This window comes from Komagataella phaffii, chromosome 2 (assembly GCF_000027005.1).
Source record: "Komagataella phaffii GS115 chromosome 2, complete sequence".
NCBI lineage: Eukaryota > Fungi > Ascomycota > Pichiomycetes > Pichiales > Pichiaceae > Komagataella > Komagataella phaffii.
The window spans coordinates 1,722,019-1,741,073 of record NC_012964.1 but is presented as its reverse complement, the minus strand read 5'-3'; the positions used below and the strand labels follow the sequence as shown (position 1 = coordinate 1,741,073).

At 40.3% G+C, this 19,055-nt stretch overlaps 11 protein-coding genes across 11 annotated transcripts; 6 read left to right on the top strand and 5 right to left on the bottom strand.

The window, feature by feature from the left end:
• Positions 1-6: 6 nt before the first annotated feature.
• Positions 7-618, bottom strand: PAS_chr2-2_0345 (Putative protein tyrosine phosphatase; the record flags this gene model as incomplete). Its single annotated transcript, XM_002491796.1, has 1 exon — positions 7-618. The coding sequence occupies one exon, from the start codon at positions 616-618 to the stop codon at positions 7-9; it is 612 nt and encodes a 203-aa protein (XP_002491841.1).
• Positions 619-799: 181 nt separating this feature from the next.
• On the top strand, positions 800-1,207 carry PAS_chr2-2_0346 (Epsilon subunit of the oligosaccharyltransferase complex of the ER lumen; the record flags this gene model as incomplete). The annotated part of the gene is made up of 1 exon (XM_002491795.1): positions 800-1,207. One exon carries the CDS (start codon positions 800-802, stop codon positions 1,205-1,207), a length of 408 nt encoding a protein of 135 aa, XP_002491840.1.
• A 589-nt stretch (positions 1,208-1,796) lies between these two features.
• Positions 1,797-2,547, bottom strand: PAS_chr2-2_0347 (GTP-binding protein of the ras superfamily required for bud site selection; the record flags this gene model as incomplete). Its single annotated transcript, XM_002491794.1, has 2 exons — positions 1,797-2,482; positions 2,541-2,547. 2 exons carry the CDS (start codon positions 2,545-2,547, stop codon positions 1,797-1,799), a joined length of 693 nt encoding a protein of 230 aa, XP_002491839.1.
• A 211-nt stretch (positions 2,548-2,758) lies between these two features.
• On the bottom strand, positions 2,759-4,120 carry PAS_chr2-2_0493 (uncharacterized protein; the record flags this gene model as incomplete). Its single annotated transcript, XM_002491793.1, has 1 exon — positions 2,759-4,120. The coding sequence occupies one exon, from the start codon at positions 4,118-4,120 to the stop codon at positions 2,759-2,761; it is 1,362 nt and encodes a 453-aa protein (XP_002491838.1).
• Positions 4,121-4,324: 204 nt separating this feature from the next.
• On the top strand, positions 4,325-4,948 carry PAS_chr2-2_0348 (Hypothetical protein; the record flags this gene model as incomplete). Its single annotated transcript, XM_002491792.1, has 1 exon — positions 4,325-4,948. The coding sequence occupies one exon, from the start codon at positions 4,325-4,327 to the stop codon at positions 4,946-4,948; it is 624 nt and encodes a 207-aa protein (XP_002491837.1).
• A 34-nt stretch (positions 4,949-4,982) lies between these two features.
• Positions 4,983-9,311, bottom strand: PAS_chr2-2_0349 (Catalytic subunit of the DNA polymerase I alpha-primase complex; the record flags this gene model as incomplete). Its single annotated transcript, XM_002491791.1, has 1 exon — positions 4,983-9,311. One exon carries the CDS (start codon positions 9,309-9,311, stop codon positions 4,983-4,985), a length of 4,329 nt encoding a protein of 1,442 aa, XP_002491836.1.
• A 233-nt stretch (positions 9,312-9,544) lies between these two features.
• On the top strand, positions 9,545-10,396 carry PAS_chr2-2_0350 (Target membrane receptor (t-SNARE); the record flags this gene model as incomplete). The annotated part of the gene is made up of 1 exon (XM_002491790.1): positions 9,545-10,396. The coding sequence occupies one exon, from the start codon at positions 9,545-9,547 to the stop codon at positions 10,394-10,396; it is 852 nt and encodes a 283-aa protein (XP_002491835.1).
• Positions 10,397-11,291: 895 nt separating this feature from the next.
• PAS_chr2-2_0351 (Hypothetical protein) lies at positions 11,292-12,500 on the top strand (the record flags this gene model as incomplete). Its single annotated transcript, XM_002491789.1, has 1 exon — positions 11,292-12,500. The coding sequence occupies one exon, from the start codon at positions 11,292-11,294 to the stop codon at positions 12,498-12,500; it is 1,209 nt and encodes a 402-aa protein (XP_002491834.1).
• Positions 12,501-12,508: 8 nt separating this feature from the next.
• On the bottom strand, positions 12,509-13,143 carry PAS_chr2-2_0352 (uncharacterized protein; the record flags this gene model as incomplete). Its single annotated transcript, XM_002491788.1, has 2 exons — positions 12,509-13,049; positions 13,106-13,143. 2 exons carry the CDS (start codon positions 13,141-13,143, stop codon positions 12,509-12,511), a joined length of 579 nt encoding a protein of 192 aa, XP_002491833.1.
• Positions 13,144-13,513: 370 nt separating this feature from the next.
• On the top strand, positions 13,514-16,279 carry PAS_chr2-2_0353 (Protein involved in G1 cell cycle arrest in response to pheromone; the record flags this gene model as incomplete). The annotated part of the gene is made up of 1 exon (XM_002491787.1): positions 13,514-16,279. One exon carries the CDS (start codon positions 13,514-13,516, stop codon positions 16,277-16,279), a length of 2,766 nt encoding a protein of 921 aa, XP_002491832.1.
• Positions 16,280-16,531: 252 nt separating this feature from the next.
• On the top strand, positions 16,532-19,042 carry PAS_chr2-2_0354 (Component of the microtubule-nucleating Tub4p (gamma-tubulin) complex; the record flags this gene model as incomplete). Its single annotated transcript, XM_002491786.1, has 1 exon — positions 16,532-19,042. One exon carries the CDS (start codon positions 16,532-16,534, stop codon positions 19,040-19,042), a length of 2,511 nt encoding a protein of 836 aa, XP_002491831.1.
• Positions 19,043-19,055: the final 13 nt, after the last annotated feature.

Here is a 19,055-nt window from a genome sequence, read left to right as displayed (position 1 = left end):
CTCTTTTTATTTTGTACTTTTGGTAAGCCAATCAGGAGCAAATTGAGGATCCATACTTATAGTACCGACGTCAAATGCTTCAATTAACAGCTCCACCAAAATACGACCGCCTCTGCTTCCCGTGAACCTCCTGTATTCTTCACTTACACTTGATAAGTTCCAACCCTGTAACTTTCTCAAACAGCCAATTATGGTACCAGTTCTGTGCCTTCCCATACCACAACATACCAGTAAAGGATAGTTTCTTGTATCCACTATCACTTCTAAAGATTGCTTTATACTATTTTCACTTAAGCCGTCCCATGAATTGTTGTCTATGCTATTGAATCCCAAGTTATAAAAGAACTTGATGTTATTGTCATCAATAAATTTCAGAAAATTGTCCTGTGGATCTTCTATTGCAAGCCAAATTATTGATTTCAAATTAAGCTCTTTTAAAAATGAATGGTTAATAGTTGAAGGCTGGCCTGACCTGTACAAGTGCCTTTCCACTGGACAGAAATTCAGGGGAGGAACGATTCTCAAAGAGGGGGGTTCGCTGACCTTTTCGCAATTGGACTCATCATTGAAGGATGAATTGCTCTTGAGGTCATTTATATTTATGATATCATTAGACATGGTTATCTCTTAGTACTTTTTTATTGGTGGGAATGTATGAAGTATTCTACCTCGCAAAATGCTTCCCATTAATCTCCTGCCTCCCTCCTCACAGAGAGGCTCTATCGCGCCTCGTAGAAAGTGCGTTCCCTCTCTCGCAATAGTCCTCGTAACACGTTTCCTCTACTTACATAATTGAAACATGGCAAAGAAACATCCAACGCAGCAAAGTGCCACGGTCAATCCGTTAAGCTTGACAAGAAGTTTGCCTCATGAACTTTCGGAAGCGATATCCACATCCCTTGCCTCATATCAAAAGAGTATCTCGGGTAACAGAAAGCTAAGACTGATTGATTATTTCCTAACATTTTTGGTCTTCCTTGGAGTACTACAGTTTGCATTTTGCCTGCTGGTAGGCACTTTTCCTTTCAACGCATTCCTTGGAGGATTTTGCAGTACAGTTGCCCAATTTGTACTGACCATATCGTTGAGGCTACAAACAACGGGGACCAAAGAAATCTTTCAAAATATAAGCAGTCAACGTGCTTTTGCTGAATACATATTTGCCAGTTTACTGCTTCATTTCATAGTATACCATTTTATAAACTAGCTTAGGTTTTTAGATGAGTATAAAATAGGAAAATAAAATCTGATCCTAATGGTGCTAGAGCAATTCGGAGTAATTTAGTTTAAATCAGGGGACAACAATTGCATCCTGCTTGAATCTTCATATCTTTTATAAACTCTTAGTGCATCCTGTTAAGGCATTTTATTAGTTAATGTAGAAGTGGTATTAACAACTCTATATGAATTTGATACGTGAGTTGAAATTGAGAATCATGATAACGTCTTTACATAGACATACTATGTTTCAAGGTCGTACCATTGGACTCTGACTTAGTATAAGTTATTCATCTTTGATTGTTTCAAGATTCTCAGTTCGGTATTGTAAAGCATTGATAAAAATACTCCCTTATATATGACATCTTTCGTGTATACTTACGTAGAGACAATTTGGCCGAGTTGGTCTAAGGCGCCAGATTAAGGTTCTGGTCTCTCCGGAGGCGTGGGTTCGAACCCCACAGTTGTCATTATATTTTTTCCTATTATTTTTTAATTAATGAATAACGTGTCTAATGAATGGGCCTTCCATTTCTTATACAAATAATACAAATATTCGAAGGTTGATTAGTTAATCCTTATAAAATTGTACACCTTCTCTTCTTCTTTTTCTTGGGGCTTTTTTTGTTGGCAGAATCTGTCTTCGTATCCTTATGGACTCCTGATATTGTATTAAAAGATTTTGATGTGTCATTGGAAGTTTTGCCCTGTCCATTTGGTGGAACAGAAGCTTGATTACCTGTAGAAGTTCCGTTTGTCTTTGTTTCCTCTCTTCGAATTATTTGTTCCACAACATTGACAAAAACGTTATCCACATTTGACTTATTCAAGGCGCTAGTCTCGTAGAAAGAGCAGTTCCAATTAGCAGCCTTTTCAATTCCATCCTGCGGAGTTAACTTCCTGGTTTCAACCAAATCTGATTTGTTTCCCACCAAAACTATTGGCATATTTGAATTGTCTTTGATTCGCAAAACTTGCTCGCGGATACGCTCAAGTTCCTTTAACGAGTTGGGATCATCCACAGAGTACACCAAGAGGAAACCTTTTCCAGATTTAATATACAATTCTCGCATAGCTGTAAATTGCTGTACTCCTGCAGTGTCCAATATTTCTAGATCAATCACTTTATCGTCGATTTCGATTTGTTTGCGATACGAATCTTCGATCGTAGGGTCATAAGTTTCAACATAAATACCTTGAACGAATTGAACCGTGAGGCAGGATTTTCCAACACCTCCTGAGCCAAGTACTACTATCTTATATTCTGCATTTGTTAGTGATTGGAGATCATCAAAGAAGGAGCATAATGATGGATGACTTACCTCTCATTGTAGTGTGACTTGAGTAGAGAGGAAAAAGAACGTGAAGAGGATACGCGAAAGCAAAAACACGCTGATCTTGCATCTAACTGGGTCCAACGCCGCAAGGAGAAAGATCTATATTTGGTACAGTGAAGGCAGGTAGCTGCAGAGTGTGTAGTTCTTTCCCCTTTGATGTTAACATTAAACCTTTGAATACATACTATACATTATTAAACTAGCTACACTTTCTGCTTCTTCATGACCAGCTCTTGTGTCTTACCGACATCCCCTTTAGGAGGGAAACGGGATTGAGAGGGATTAGCGTTTTGATCACCTTCGAACCCACGCTTAGCCTGTCGCCTACTGCCTTCAACATCTTTCCATTCTGCTACAGTGATATTCTGTGCACACTTGTCTGCATGCTCTAAGAACTGCTTTGATGTGGGAAACACAGTCCGACACACTCTGCACCACCCCGGATCGCCCGATTCTCCCTTCTTCTCTTTATCAACAACATAGTGAATCAACCGCAAGTGCCGTTTCAGCACATCCAGCCTATTGAAAGCTCCTCCATTCCTGTGACACGTAGGATCATTTTTCCAGTAAGGACATTGAAATTCTGGACATTCATGTGACTTCTTATGCCGTTTTAAGTCACTCAGTCTAGCAAATGCCCACAGACAACCCTCTAAAGGACAAGCATACGGCCTATCCACACTTTTCGAATTGCTTTTTCCGCTCTCATCGACAGGGTTTGTAGGTGGAGGGATCCGCTTACGAGATTTCCTTTTCTCTTGGTTGTCGTCACCACCTTCCGCCAGTTGTGTAGAACCTTCTGACTCCGGAGCGACGACAGGAACTTGTTGGTGAGGAGGTAACGAACCAAAGAAAGGGGGTGGGTATATCATCTCCCCAATTTTGAACTCCTCAGACAATGGCGCTACGTTATTTGAATTAGACGAAGAATTTGGAAACTGCTGTTGTTGTTGTTGCTGTTGCTGCTGTTGCACATAATAGTTGAATGGTGGAGGGTAATTGGGGAATCTTTGAGGTTGTTGATCTCTAGCTCCTTTTGGTATTTGATCCGGAGGTTGGAAGTAAGCATAAGGATAGAGGTGGGGATAGTAGAAAGCATATGGATTTGGCGCAAATGACATCCCACTATGTGGGACTGATGGTGGGGCTGAAGGTGGAGCTGATGAGGACGGAGCTGACGGAGCAATCACCCCACTAACTGCGCCTGAGCCAGGAACAGCTGGAAGCACCGAGCCACCAGATGAAGATACGGTAGGGGCTTGAAGTTGTTCTTGTGCGGCTCTTATTGTGGCCGCTCTAACCGCGGCTGATGGTGCGGCGGATATCCGACCACTAACATTATCTCCAGCATCCAATTTGGCTGGTTCATCTTTACTATTCGAATCAGCTAGGGGGCTGGTTTCACTGAGTTCTTGTGGATCCTGTTTAGTGAAACTTGTTGTCTCAGATCCTTGAGACTCGCCTGAGGTTTGCGATTTTGCAGCCCCTAAACTTTCATCTTTCAGTTTAGGCCTCGAATTGGATCTTATGACCTGCTCCTGTACTGGCTTAGAGGAAGACGCCATTTAGAACTTCTGAACTTGAGTTTTCCAATTGAAAATTGTGTCAGGAAACAATAAACGGAAGAAGAGAAAGAAACAAGAAAAAGCCGCAAACACAGCGCCGCATAAAGTAATAGTGCCAAAAACTCGCATGATCAGTCACATGACCAGGTTTGCAGTACCTTTACTTCGTTGTATTCCTTCGTTTAGTTTATCCAACATTATCCTATGCCTAGATCTTTCTACTCGGATGACGAGGAAGTACTTCCTACGCCAGGAAGAAATGAGCCTATAGACCCAAGGCTTGAGAACTCTGAATCACCTGATTTGCACAACTTGACTTTTCTTCATGGAATGGCCATTCGTACGTCTCCACTACTGGAAAAGTACTCCAGCAAAGCACGCCAGCTGTTGTTGGAAAAGTACACTCTGATCGACGCTGAATTAGCTACTCAGAAATCTGCATTGAAAAACGAATGGAGTATAGTTAAAGACAAGTACAATTCGATAGTGGTGGAACCATTGTTACCCAGTGTCATAGGTATATTAACTGCTGTCTTGGCCACGGGAGTGGCCGTTTCTAAGAGAGGTATTGTTGTGAGAACTTTTGTACCAGCTATTGCTGGTGCTCTTGTATATCGCCAGACCATGCCATTAAGCTACCAAAATTCGGTCAATTTTTTAGTAGAGCAAGAATCTCGTGTACCAGAAGTCCACGAAGCTCGCACTGAGGCAGTTAAGCAACTGCACTCCTTACAAGAGGAAGTGTCAAAAGCGTCGGCAGAGGGTAATGCTGCTCTAACTCGGCAAATCCATTCCTTGAGAGCCTCTATTGAAGAATTATTCAAATGAATTGCTGATAATAACAACTGATTTTATATTACGACTATGAAAAATTAAATAAACTTGCCATATCGACATAGCGTCGTCCACATTGTTCGAAGTACTTTTGAACCACACTTTGGAATGCCCCAAATGTGTCTCTGTTTTGCTCTGCCAACGCATCCAAGGTACTTTGGGATATACCTTTTTTCGTTTCACCAGAGTCACTCCGTATTCTGTTTTCTGTATCGTCCTGTAGTGGCCGTAACTCTTGTCGACGAGCTTTATCGACATCAAACAAAGATTCTAGATATAGTAGTTGATTGTACAGCTCTCTGTCCGTATATACATACGAGATGACACCCTTGCAACCAACTGAACGTCCAGTATTTCCAATGCATCTTTTACCGTACACTGAGACCTGTCTGGTATGAACTCCACATGACACGTCGTCACACTCTACCCAACCAGCGTAATAGAGCGATATATGGTGACGAATCAACCTTTCTAATTGACTCGCTACTCTCAAAGAAGATAGCTGTGTCCCACAGGAGCTGCATTGAATACCAGAAAAGGTTACCGTGTAGTAAGATGACTCCTGAATGCCTCCGAAAGCGAAATGAGCACCACATGTACATGTTAGTTCCAACGTTGCGGCTTCTTTAAATCTTTCGGCATCCGAAATACATGACTCCAGCGGTTGCAGAAGATCATCACCATTTGCACCACCGTTTGCATACTGGGTTCGAATCCTTGCATACCTGCCAGAGTCTAAACCTAAACATTTAGCCAATCGCACCAAATCTACGCCCTCAAGGCGCTCCACCAAACGTTCAACAGGGGCAAAAATTTGTTTCTCCAAGTAGTAGTCGGGATCAGGGCGTAGCTGTTCGGGAGTGGCCAACACTTCAGCCAAGGGACGAGCTCTCTCCGCCACAGAGAGGTTATCATCACCAGCTGTGACTATGAAACTGACAACTGTACCTGCCTTAACGACTTTACCTTGACCCCTCAGCCGCAATGCTACTTGAACCTGTGGCATACCACCTGCATTAGCATATTGTGCGGGATCTTTGGATAGCTTGGTATTAATGTTAAATTTTGTAATAGGAATGGAATTCTCTCGGATTTTAGTTCCCATGGTTTCCAAATATTGATAGATATCACTCAATGCTTCATCTGAATCATTTTCTCCTAGTATCTGTTCTAGGACGTGTGTCGATATTTCTTTAGATAATTGACAGTATTCACGACGTCTCATATCCAAACCTTTAACCTCAAGCTGAGATACCATTTTACCATTTTGTAAGCTCAGATTCATTGCCGCATACTTTTTCTTCGCATGTAGCAAAATTCTCTTAAAGACATTGTCAATATCAATTTCAAGTAAGCTATATCTTTCATTAACTTTGGCTTTCAAGTCCTCTCCAATGGCAATTGCTTCTTGGTAGTCAATGGTCCCGGAGTCAATCATGACAGAGTCTGTGTCTCCATAAACTACTTTGAGGCCCAGACTTTCAGCCAATTGCCTAGTATCCATCAGGATTTCCCTACCTTTGCTAGTCACTAGCATAGCCAAAGGTCGAGCGTAGAATCGGGAATTTACATAACCAAGACAACCATACATTGAGTTGGCCGTTAGCTTTAGGGCTTGTTGTTTGATGTCAAATTGTGCTTTTTCTACTGGTCCAATTTTGGAATCTTTAAGTAGCTTTTTCACCTCCCTACGTCTACTCACTAGGTTGGCTAAAAGCCTTGGAAGAACACCTTGTTGGCTATTTTGTACTGGAACTGGGGGAATAGTGTCGACATTGCCAGATTCTCGTTCGACAGTAGTAAAACAAATGTTAAACTCTTGAATAATAGAAGGATAAAGTGAGTTAAAATCCAAAACAAGAACGATGTTCCTGTGTAAGCCTTTTTCAGGTTCAAAAACTAAACCTCCTTTAAACTTGTTGTTTTTCTTGGACGATATCTTCGTAGTCTCGTCATCCTCGGGACTTTGGTCTTGCAGCTGTTGCTGTTGATGCTTCTGATAAAAGTTCTCTTTATCAGGCACGATGTATCCGTTCTTTCTGAACTCATGCAGTAAAATGAATTCATTCCTACCGGCACGAGTTCCACCCAATGTATGGCTCCATGCGTTACCTGCGAGGTTGGTTAGAATTTTTGAAAGAGAAAGGATTTGAATTCTGAAAGTTATTTCACTTGTAATTTGGACCATACTGGCACCTTCCTTTGCGACCGTTAACAACAAGTTGACATTCTCGGACAATTGAGGGTTGTTGAGTGCAATTTCAGAAGGCTTGAAGGTCTTACCGCAAACAGATTGATACATTTCTGGAAGGTCCCAAGACTGGCACTTGGTTGTTAGAGATTGGCCCATATCATTGCCAATATCACATAACAACCGTCCGTGAAAAATTTCCCGAACCTTGCTGGGACCTCCAGAACGTCGGGGAAACCTGTCGGGCCAGACCTTCTTGTTAAGTCTTCCAAACGAACTCCAAGTAGGTACCTTCAGATCGTAGAGTCGGTGAACCAACACGTCTAGCTGAATAGATTCAATACGATGCCCTACAAAAACATCGGGATCTGCCCTTTTTACTAGTGCACAAAGAAGGTTCAACAATGTTTTCTCATTGGGCGTACATCGTATCTTGAGGCCCTGTTTTTCGATAGCTCTTTGCACACCTGGAGGAAATACAGTCGAATCGCCCAATGGGCGTATCAACGTGATCAGTTCATCAGGCTGTAAATCTTCTGGAATAGGCAACTCCTGAGGCAATTCATTGAACGTAGCAATCGACACAGCGGCCACTTCTTGGTTATTGGTCCTCGTGTTCATCACTGTCTGGACAGTTATTCCCAAAACCGTGAGATTTGGCGCTGTTTGATCTGTTCCTCGGTATACAGTAATGTCTTTCGGCGATTGTATTGCCATTTCAACCCTACAGTGACTTGAGTTACGCATTGAGTCAAAATCAGGATTGGATATTTCCAGCCAACATGGTCCCATCACATCTTTTTGCAGGACGAAGTCTTCAAAAAGAGCAGAATGCCCTCCAAATACTCGTTGAAAAGTTTCCCCTTCCAATGACGAGGGAAGTGCTAAATCTGCATTCAATGGGGTGTCATGCGGCAACAAAATTTTCAGATAGTCTGCTTCTGACGGGACCCCTGGTAACTCAAATGCATACTTCATAGTTACAGGCTTTGCACGAATACTCTTTAGACCATACTTTTCCAACAGAAGAGGGGTGATTTCCTCGTGGACATCCATGGGGCCACATGGAGCACTGGAGTCACTTCTGTGAGAAGAACGCGGCAATATGTAAATCTCTCGATCGACACCACCAACCTGGACCATTGCCGAAACTAAAGCACCAGAACTGGTGCGAACTTTACCAAAAAGCAGTAGTTTGTGGTTAACTTCAACATAATCTAACCAGTACATCAAAACAGGTCCTTCCGAGAGATCAGTACCACCTAACTTGGTTACCTTTGACGGCGAAGATGTCATAATTGATCTGGATCTCGTAGGAGAAGAGCTAGAGTCTGCATCTGCAGCTTTCTCTTCTATAACCGACGCCCTCATGTTGACTTCTCTGGAAATTTCCGTATTTGCTGTTCTTGCTCTGCGAGAAATCAATAGTTCCTCATCAGATTCTTCATCTTGGGTTTGGTCTAAAGAGATTACTTTTTGTTTTATTGGCGATGAATTCATCTCCTTGATGTCAGGTTTGGGTTGATCTAAGTGCTGTTCAACATCAATACTTCTCTCTATATCTTCAGAATTAATCTCGTCATTGTTTACGATGCTAGAGGAAGAAGGATTAAGTTTTCGCTTCTTTTCGGAGCTGAAAAGTCCTACTTTCTTCTTCTTTTGCGTGTTTTCCAATTTGGCTCTCTTGTTACCACCAAACATTGTACTTTTCGATCCCGACTTCACCTGGAAGGGGGAACCAGCGTGCGTCGGTTTGGATTCAAAATCATTCAAAATATCATCAACTTTAAGTGACTTTACAGGTTTGACTTTAGATTCAGTGCTAGTAAAGAATTGGTTAATTTGTTTCACTTTTTTGGGCTTTGTCTTATGTTTGGTGGTTAGAGGATCTTCATTCTCCTGGTCGTCATAATCCGGATTATCATCTTGATCGTCATAATAGCCGCCTTCCCATTCATCAGCTCCAGTATCCACATAGCCTTCACCATTATCGTCCACAATGAAATCATCTTCTAAGATCTCTTTTCTTTTCCTCTTTCGATACTCTTCTTCGTCAACCGTATCGTAGAGCTGGTATGAGTCCTGTTCAGAGTCACTATGGTCAGAAATGATATTAATCCCGGATCTCGCTGCCCTTAGACTTTTCAGTTTAGCAGTTCTACTCATGACAGTTTAAAATTGACGAATAGTTATGATGGAATTGAGATGCCAGAACAAAGAACGCTACGCGTCTGAGTAGTTCTATAAGCGCGTCTGTTACTATCAATTTTCAGATCAGGTGATCAACTTTTCTTAGTAATCTGCCATCCAGATACATCCAGAGAGAGTACAAATTTGGCCCCAGCATTAGATATGTATATCCCAACCACTTTGACTATCTGCATAGGTTATAACCTATAATGTCATTTGCTAACTTTGATGCTGGTGCACAAAAGAACAAGGTCCGGATTAAAGAGGCAGACACAGAGCGTGCAAACTCAGATTCCGATTTGCTACGTCAAACATCCCTCATTCTTTCATCGTTTGTTGAAGACGTTTCTATGTTTGGGAAACTTCAGCAACAACTGGGAACCAAACGAGACAATGAGCGTCTACGAGGGCAAATAGAAAGTTCAATTAGTAAATGCGATCTACAAGAAACTAGGTTAAGGCAAGTTACGTCAGAGCTGGAATCTAATTCCTACCAAAATGATAGTCCCAATGTAAAGTACAAAGAGAATAAGCTGTTGAACGAAGCATCTAGGATACTGAAAAACTACCAGTCTTTGAAAATTGCGTATGATGAAAAAATATCCAGTATAAAAGTCAGAGAGGCTTTTGAGCAGAATACACGCCAGGCCAACGAAGCAGCGTTAGAGCAAGAGCAACATAATCTGGAGACGGAAACAACACCATTGATATCTAATCAAATACAAAAGATTGATGACAAACATCAATCTGCTTTGAATCAGGCCGAAGTTTCATACCACTCTGTTCTGATCAACCAGCGATCTGAAGCGATTCAAGATATACATACCGGGGTCGGTGAGATCAATGCGATTTTCAAGGATTTAGGAACTCTCGTTCAACAACAAGGACAAAATATCGACACCATTGAAGTTAATATGATGTCCCATGCTAACAATAACCAGGAGGCAACCCATGAGCTCATCAAAGCAGACAATTACCAAAAGAAGAAAAGAAAATGGAGTTGCGCCTTACTCCTCGCTCTAGTCATTGTGCTCGTATTAGTGTTGGCAATTATCAGTTGAATTGGAGAGATTCAATCCAAGCTGGCTATGGATAAATCATCGAAACTTTCTTCCGAGAGGATTTCCCAACTATCAAACATGGATTCATTCAACTGTTTCCGTCTCTTTCTTTCTTGAATTAAGTCGTTGATGTCTAACTGGTCACTAATGAGATAGTTGGCCGGCACATCCTGTTCACCTGCAAAATATGATAAGTCTGTTCCAGATTGCTTGATTGCTACCAGCTGAGGCTCACCCCCACATGCTGAATGTGCAGGTTTTGATTTTTGTTTTTCCCTATCAGCCAGATGTTGAGCCAACTTTACAGCAATTAGTTGGCAAATATATGCCACGTTTCTCTCCAGAGGATCCAAAGTGCTCTCCTGAAGAGGGTCAATGATTAATCTCTTAATATCATCCTTATATCTGTGAATGGCTACCCCCGCAGCAACCCCGGTGGCAATTGCATACAAATGTGAAGTCACTATTGAGATGAAGTTAGACTCTGGAGTTTCTCAGATAAATAATTAATACTTACGAGCCAAATGTGGGAGCAATTAAAAAAGTTGAAGTTAAATTGTGGTCAAGCTTGGAGGCAATGCTAAAATTGTATTCGGATACCTTCTGGAGTTTCTACATACGCTGCGCGATATGATATGATAAGGAATGTCTAGAAGCTTGGAGTATTACATAATACAAGCATGCCCACAAGGCTAATTACTGTGTCGATCCACATGGATCTATAATGGACCTATTGAATCTTCCTATCCTGAGATAGTTAACATTTTGTGTTGGTACGTAGATGCTGTGTAATTTTAAAATTTAAAAAAATTCAAAACAGAGCTTACAAGGCGCCAAAAACTATCTGTTCTCAATCTAGAACCACAAACTCTTGCTAACGTCGACTTTGCTATTGATGACACTCTGCCATCCGATCTGGACCAACCATGTTGAAGGGCTTGATATGTCTTACATAACCACACAAATGGTAGTTGGAGGGGAGCCAGCTTCATCATTTCCTAGGACATTGTACAGAGATCAGGTCAAAGTAATCCTGGAGTACTTGATAAGCAAAGTTGGAGACAATTTCACATGGGTCAATCTACAGCTGGAGCCTTCAGATTATGATTTTGATTTGATACAAAACTTTAAGGAGGGCGCTTTCATTCATTTTCCTTTGGAAGATCATCAACCTATCCCAATTTCAAAACTTCTCCAGATAATCTACAAGATACACGAGACCTATCAAGAAAACGACAATGACCATCTTATTTACATTCATTGTAAACAGGGAAAGGGAAGATCTGGGACAGTGGCGTGTGCCTATCTATTGTTCAAGTATCAGTATCTCTCCACACCCGACGAGATCTTCAGCAGATTCGAACAGATTAGAATGGCCAGAGGGTTTCACCAGATTTATAGCTTTTCCCAGAAAAGATATCTGGAGTATTTCTATGATCTGTTGATTAGTTCTGAAAGACAGCAATTATTCAATCTATGGTATGGTTCTGGAGTGCAGGCTCAAGTAATTCAAATTCAAATCCATGGATTATACTTGCCTTTTCAACAACAGGTGGAGGTAGCGCTTGACGAGCGAAACCTTCTTCAAGAAAGTGAACTCATAGTAAAGAGAGATACTTTGTTGATTAACCTTAATCATGTTGTTGATCAAAGTGGTGACTTAAAACTACAACTTAAGACATCCTGCTTTGGTGTCCCTTCTAGTTTTTCATCTCTGTCTATTAATGTTTTGTTTGAGACAATGAATAACCCTAAAATCACTGACTGCACTGATTCGTTTGTAAAGTTCCTCAAAAAAAACCAAAAGACAGAAATTATCATTCCTGATGAAATTAACGCAGAGCAACAGCCAACAGCTACAAATATGAAGTTCTCTTCTATGAGCCCCGTGGAGATACAAGTCCCACAATGCAAATTTGATGGCATAAAGGGAACTAACCAAAAAGGGTTGAAATTTTTTGAGTACATCAGACTCGTTGTGAAATTAGAATCTAGCGATACCCGTCTCTTAACCAAATCAATGCAGGCTGTTCAAGCATTTAACAGTAAGCTTTTGCATCACATGGCTAAGTCAGAACACCAATTTTCAGTTTTGGGGAATTGAGCGTTATTTTAGGAAGACAAGGGCAAAGATGCTTGCCACACCTTTTCAATTACTTTTTTGATAAACTCTAACTGAGAGTCATCCCCTGAATGGGCACTAACCACATTGTCGGTTTTATAAGGGCTGGTGATACGTACGCTATCATCATAAATGACAATGTCATCCTTTTTCCAGCTGACATCTCCTTTAGGTAAAAGGTTGTAAAGCTCTTTGAAAATTTCTAGTCCTTCCTTAGACACGTGTCCTATCCTAGGCTTTAAGGTCCGGTTCAGTTCATAGTTATGCTTGTATCTTAGCTCCTTATGCTTAGGCACTTTCAGTTGTTCAGGATGAACAGGCCTCAGCTTTGGGTCTTGCTTCAGAACTGACTGCAGATTTTTCTTCACATTGTTCTTCGATTCTAAAATTACCACAGATCGAATGAAGGTAGTCTTGATGATTTTCAACGAATTCTTATGTTCAGGCAGCAGGGCTATCAATTGCAACTCAGGATTGTAGGAGTAAATTGTGCCGGTAATGGATGAGTCCAGAATTGTGGAGATTTTGACTCTTTTATGCGTTAGTAGGTTGACATAACAAAAGGTGGTATGGCATTCAACACGTACCTAAGCCCAACACTATTTGAGGCATTAAGGGAGTTCATATTGATGGAAAAAGCGGGCGAAATGATATGTTGGTGTCAAAGAATTGTCTTCGAGATCTGGCAAGTGTACCTTTAGGGGAAAAGCGTGAGGAAAAAAACTGGAGAGAAAAGTTTGTAGAGGAAAAAAGTAGGTATAGGTATCTCTACGAGTTTGTACGTACGCACCTGAGTTTTAAAACTAAATCAAAAACTGCCTCAATCGAATAGGGGACCCACTTTCATCCGAAGCACCTTGGCCAGCCAAATCGACACAGGGTTTTCGGCTGCTGATCCTTTCAAGGTCAGATACTAGAATCCTTTCATTGAGTCCTCGCGGGTAAACGATATCTGATCTCACGCACGGCATCAACCTTTTGCTATTAACCTAGAGATGCCCATATCAAAGGAAGCCGAGTTATTTGAACAGGCTAATCTAGAAGATGTTGGACCTCAACCAGAGTTGTCACCAAGGGTCCGGCGGCTCAGCTTAAAAGAGGAAGAACAAAAAATTGCAGAGATTGGCCAATTCGTAAGAAGCTTAGATGATGAGAAAGTACAGGATAGTGATATAACACATTCAGGCGCAAGCATTGATAGACAGAAAATGGTGGAATACGATGAAGATGAAGATGTTCAGGCTTTAGATATAGATGGCCTGTCGAATGCCAAATCTATCCCTTCTAGCGCCTCTGAGAGCTTCGAAGCTCAACACAGCATTCTAGGTCATAATACTATAGTCACACCTCAGCCTGAACTCATATTTAGTTTTGATCACTATCAAGGTTTGAAATCAGAAGTACAAGATTGGTTCTTCCAAAGAGATATCGCCAATTTAGGAAAGATCCAGAAGATCTTCAGTCAGTTTATGCTGGAAATTGGAATTAATCAGAGCTTTAAATCATTACGAAAGACAGAGAAGATTCGGGTAGTCGAACATCTGAAATCATACCTAGCCAGAAATTATTCAGTTCTTAGACCCTTGATATGCATATCGTACCTTTCCATGGGTCATTATGGTGACATAACTTGTACGTCCAACCAGTTGGAACACATTAGATATATCAACACAGTCATTTTCTCTCCTAAGAATAACATTATTGAACTTATCGCAGGGTTGATAAAGAAGAAGATAAAATTCCTTTTGGAACAAGCTATCATTGAGCGCACTAATGCAGCACAAATATCCATTGCATCCCATGAGCTTTACTACTCATTTACGATCCTCTATCTTCACCTTTCTGTAATATTGGACTCACAAGACAGGAATCTTAAGGTAACGTTATCTGAGATCATCTACAAAACACGATTATTGCAGTTCCTTGTACAATATCTTGACAAATGGAAATGGTTATGTAACGAAAATGACGAGAGAGCTGAATCTTCAAACAAATTGGTTCATATCAAACAAAGCCTACAAATTCGTAATTATGTTATGGTTATTAATAAGCTCTTGCTGGTCGAATTTGGTACAATGGAAGAGTACAGACTTATCAAAGAATTTTTGAAGTTAAAGCACGAGAATACCATTCAAGTACAAGATTCCAAGAACCGAAGCATAACACCCCTGGAGTATTACCATTACAGCAAAGAATTTATTCATAGATATGCTTTATATCAACCACTGGAGGAACACTACCTTCCTGAGGTTGTTCAGGCAACGATCGATGTCCAAGAGTCTGTTTTGTCTAGATCGAGTAGTAACCATTCTATAAGTTCACTTTTGGTTACTGATTTTCTTGAATCCAAGACAAGATCTGTTTCAAGTAGCAACCAAGTGCCTGAAGTTCACATTGTCACTCCTGCTCCATCTCCCAAACTTGCTCCCCAGCATGATAACATGCTTGGCAAGAAAGACAGAAGAATGTTCACAGCAAATCCCTCATTCCCAAATGTATACCCCTACACTGACGTTCCTTACAGCATTAAACAAGCAGACACAATATTTCATAACCATATCAAAGAGGGATTTCACTTCAAGCAATTCATGTCATCTTTCGATCAATACATAAAAAAAGAGAATCGCTTAAATGCAGAACATCCACAGGACCCCGTAAGAGAAGAACTGCCTAATAGTTTTCTCTACAACGATGAAGACAAAATGAAGTATCCCACGTATATCCACCAGATTGAAGTCCTGCAGCGCATAGAGAGCTTTTACAAGGAATGTCTTCCCAGCCTCTCATCTCTAGTCTCGGTTTACTGTCAGATTTTGGACTCAAATATATACAGAAAGAGGCACATCGATGGAAGCTCTGTAAACACTTTACGAAAACTTTCCATTTGGAAGGCTAAAGAAATAACACTCAAGTCAATTTCTTCAACCGTGTTTCTCCTTCTGAAATTTCTCAAAGCTTCTCATGTTTTGAAATTTGAGTACCTATCAATGTTGTTATTTGACAATGATTTCCACTCTTACTTTATTGATTACCTCGGAATTGATTTAGAACAGTGTCAAATAAGAAAGGGCTCGGATAGTGTAGACTCAAGCACCATTTATGATTTTTCCTTTTTAGTCAACTGTGAATACGGTAAGCTGGACTGCCAGCAAGAACATAGTTTTTACCTCAAGTGTTTGAGCCTTTCAGATACTGTTAATCAAGATCTAGTGACTACGGAACACAGCGAAAACATTGCATCTATGGACAATCCTAGTAATAGAAAACCCGGCCCCTTTGATACCGACTTTGATTTTTTATTAGATTTGCCCGCCCACAGAATTGATAGAAGGAAGTTCAAAGTCATCAATGAGCGGTATACATTGATTATCGCCAATTTGCTGAAAACGCGTTACCTGGTCATAAGTAAAGACAAGATGCAAAGAATGTACAAGCTTTTGGATGAAAAGAATACAGAGATCATGAGATTCTATCTTTCGTTTTACAACATAAATCTCTACAAGCCCATCCTCAAAATCATAAAAACCCTTACCCCATATAATGGGAAGAAATGGAAGTCTAATAATATGGATTTAATATCCTACGTTTATCTTTATTACAAGATCCAACTACGAGATAGCTGGTTAAACCCAATAAACCTTTCAATTTTAACTCCGGAGGAAAGATACAACGCCAGTGTTGGACAGGAGTATGCTCTGAGAGCTCTGATTCAATTCTATAACTCTGAACACTACTCAGCAGACTTGAGTCACATGGGTTAGAATGTGAGTTATGATGACCCCTCAAAGTTGTAAGAGTACTTTTCTATTGCGTTTTTAAGAATTATTATTTCATATAAGTCTTTCAGTTCTGGTAGGACCGATACTTTATGTTTCAATAGTAGGTTTTCTAGCAGCCATACTTCGATAGCCTCAATAGTATTCATTTTAAACGGACATCGAGCATCTACCATCTAAAGTTGACCGGCGCGTTTTCATATCATTTGTGTACATTATATACCTTTCAAACACATCATGCCTATGCCATTTCAAGACCCCAAAACAGAGGGTTTTTTGGAACGGCTTGCTGATTGCTGTAGTCTAGGCACCCTAGCAGTGGACAAAATTTTTGCTGAGGATAGCAGAATTCCTGTCCCTCAGTCAATTGACATTGATGATTTCAACCGACTAATGGATCAATTCCGAGAAAGACTCGTCTACAAGCAAAGAGAAATTGGCAAGTGGAACCAATTTCAGCACATAGTAAACAGTATTTTGAAAATAGAAAAACAGGAAGTTTTGGCTTCGTATTTATCAAAAATGCTTCAAGCGTTGAACTTAACAGACACTCAAGAACATAACAGTGATTTGATATTGGATGACACTTCCCCTTATAGATTTCATAAAACGTCGTTCAGTGATAGAGACAAGAGCTTAATTGATGAAAGCACAGAGATGAAAGAGCCTAATGCCCAGTATACTAATAAACCAAACAAACGAGTCAATACGAAGACGATACAACCGTTGGCGGCAGTAATTCAACAGTACTGTACGGGCAGAGTCTTAGAAGAATTCCAGTTGATACAATATCTCCAGTTCACTTTGCTTGGTAATACCTCCGAAATGTTTCCTTTAATCGAGGATGGAATACAACTGCCGTCAGAACTGAACCATGGAATGGCTCGGATACTTCATAAGATAGTTGAACCAGCTCTACTTTACCGGTATCTGAGTAAATTAGTACACGATAATGAACTTCATTCTCACCACATTTCGCAGGCGAAAGTGGCTTTTTTGAGCCAGGTATCAAGGGAATTAAAAAAATACACTAAGATCATAAACAACCTTTTCTTGAAGATTGATGAATTGACACTTGCCACAATCTACTTCGAGTTAAAGGATGAAACGATCCGTTTAAGGACATTTTACAACTTTACAAGATTCTTGAATTTAGAGACTCACGCGTTCTTATCCCAGTTGCAAGAATTTACGAAGTTTGGGGACATTCTGATTTCGGATCTAGCCTCCGAAGTTTTCAGGATATCTGCCGCACCTTACTATCAGCTAATAAGAGATTGGCTGGCGCAAGAAGAATTCAATATTAGTAAATATCAAGCGGAAGGTCTCTTTGTTTTGACTCGGCCTGATCCATGGAATGAAGACAAGCTTGACTTAGTACTGGATAAAGAAAAATTGCCAGCTTTTATTGATCCCGATCTTTGTGAGAAAATATTTCAAATTGGCAAAATGATTATATTTCTCAAACGGGACGTTAGGGATTTACAGTGGGTCAATCAGTATACTAACAAGCTTCATTCCTTATTCTCAGGGGAGATAAATACTACTGATTTCAAATCGTTCATAAACTATCAGTACCAGCAAGTTTCTGAGCACCTTTCGCATGTTGTTTACAATGAATTGAAATTTCAGCGGTATCTACAAATTCTGCATGGATTTTTATTGGCAGGAAATGGAGAGTTCATCGAGTCACTAATGTCATGTGGTAAGATTATGCTAGATAGAAATGTGGCCTCGATCACTTCAAGGGATTTAGCTGAACTATTACAGAAATGTATTTCTTTGTCGGAAATTGAAGAAGAATACATCCAGGGTTTAGATGCACGATTGTTGGATCTTGATCAAAGACGTGGATGGGAATCGTTTACTTTAGATTACGTTATTGATGGTCCACTGTCAACAATTCTAGGAGATTTAAAAGAATACCTACGAATGTTTAATTTTCTTTGGCGTTTGCATGCTTTAAACTTTGAGCTGCGGGAAGGCTGGAAAGCAATGTCATTTTTAAAGAAAGGACTTTTGCATAGCTTCTATAAGGATCTACAGCAGCTAAAAGTGCTAAGAAGAGAAGACAAATCTTTTCCTTTGTCTCTTCATGATCGGAAACTACTAATGGTAGACCGGCTGCTCCGTAAAGTGAACGTCATTCGTAATATTTTCATCAAGTTCAGTGATAAAGTCATATCGTTCTTCAAACTTCTAATAATTGATACCAATTACCAAAAACTTCAACGATTGTTTGACGGAAAAAGAGACGAGCATAACGAAACTTCTTGGAGTGGTGTCTTACTACCAGATGATGAATATCTAGAGACCGCCAGTGTGTCTTTTTCTCCTGCTTCAACGTCGAACAAGTCCCATGCCATTTATGATTTGGACGAATTCGTAGAACTGCACAGGAATTATATTTCGTCTATATCGAGGCATAAGTTTGTTAACACTAAAGGAGACTTCTCTAAGGGGAACATATCAGGACATTACTTCATCCATCAACTTAATAATTTAACGGAGTTTGTGGCAAAATTTGTCATTGTTAACCAGGAAATATCTCACAATATTGTCGAACTACTGAATACACAAGATGAAGAATACTATAAAGTTTCACAGCATAGACTTTCAACCCTAACTAACACTCTACAAACCGAAATTATTGAACCATTTAGTCAAAAGCTACGAGTATTAACAGATGATCTTATCAGAGACGATGACATGGAACTGAGATTCTTTGGGCTGGTCTTGGAAAGTTGAAAGTATCAATTTG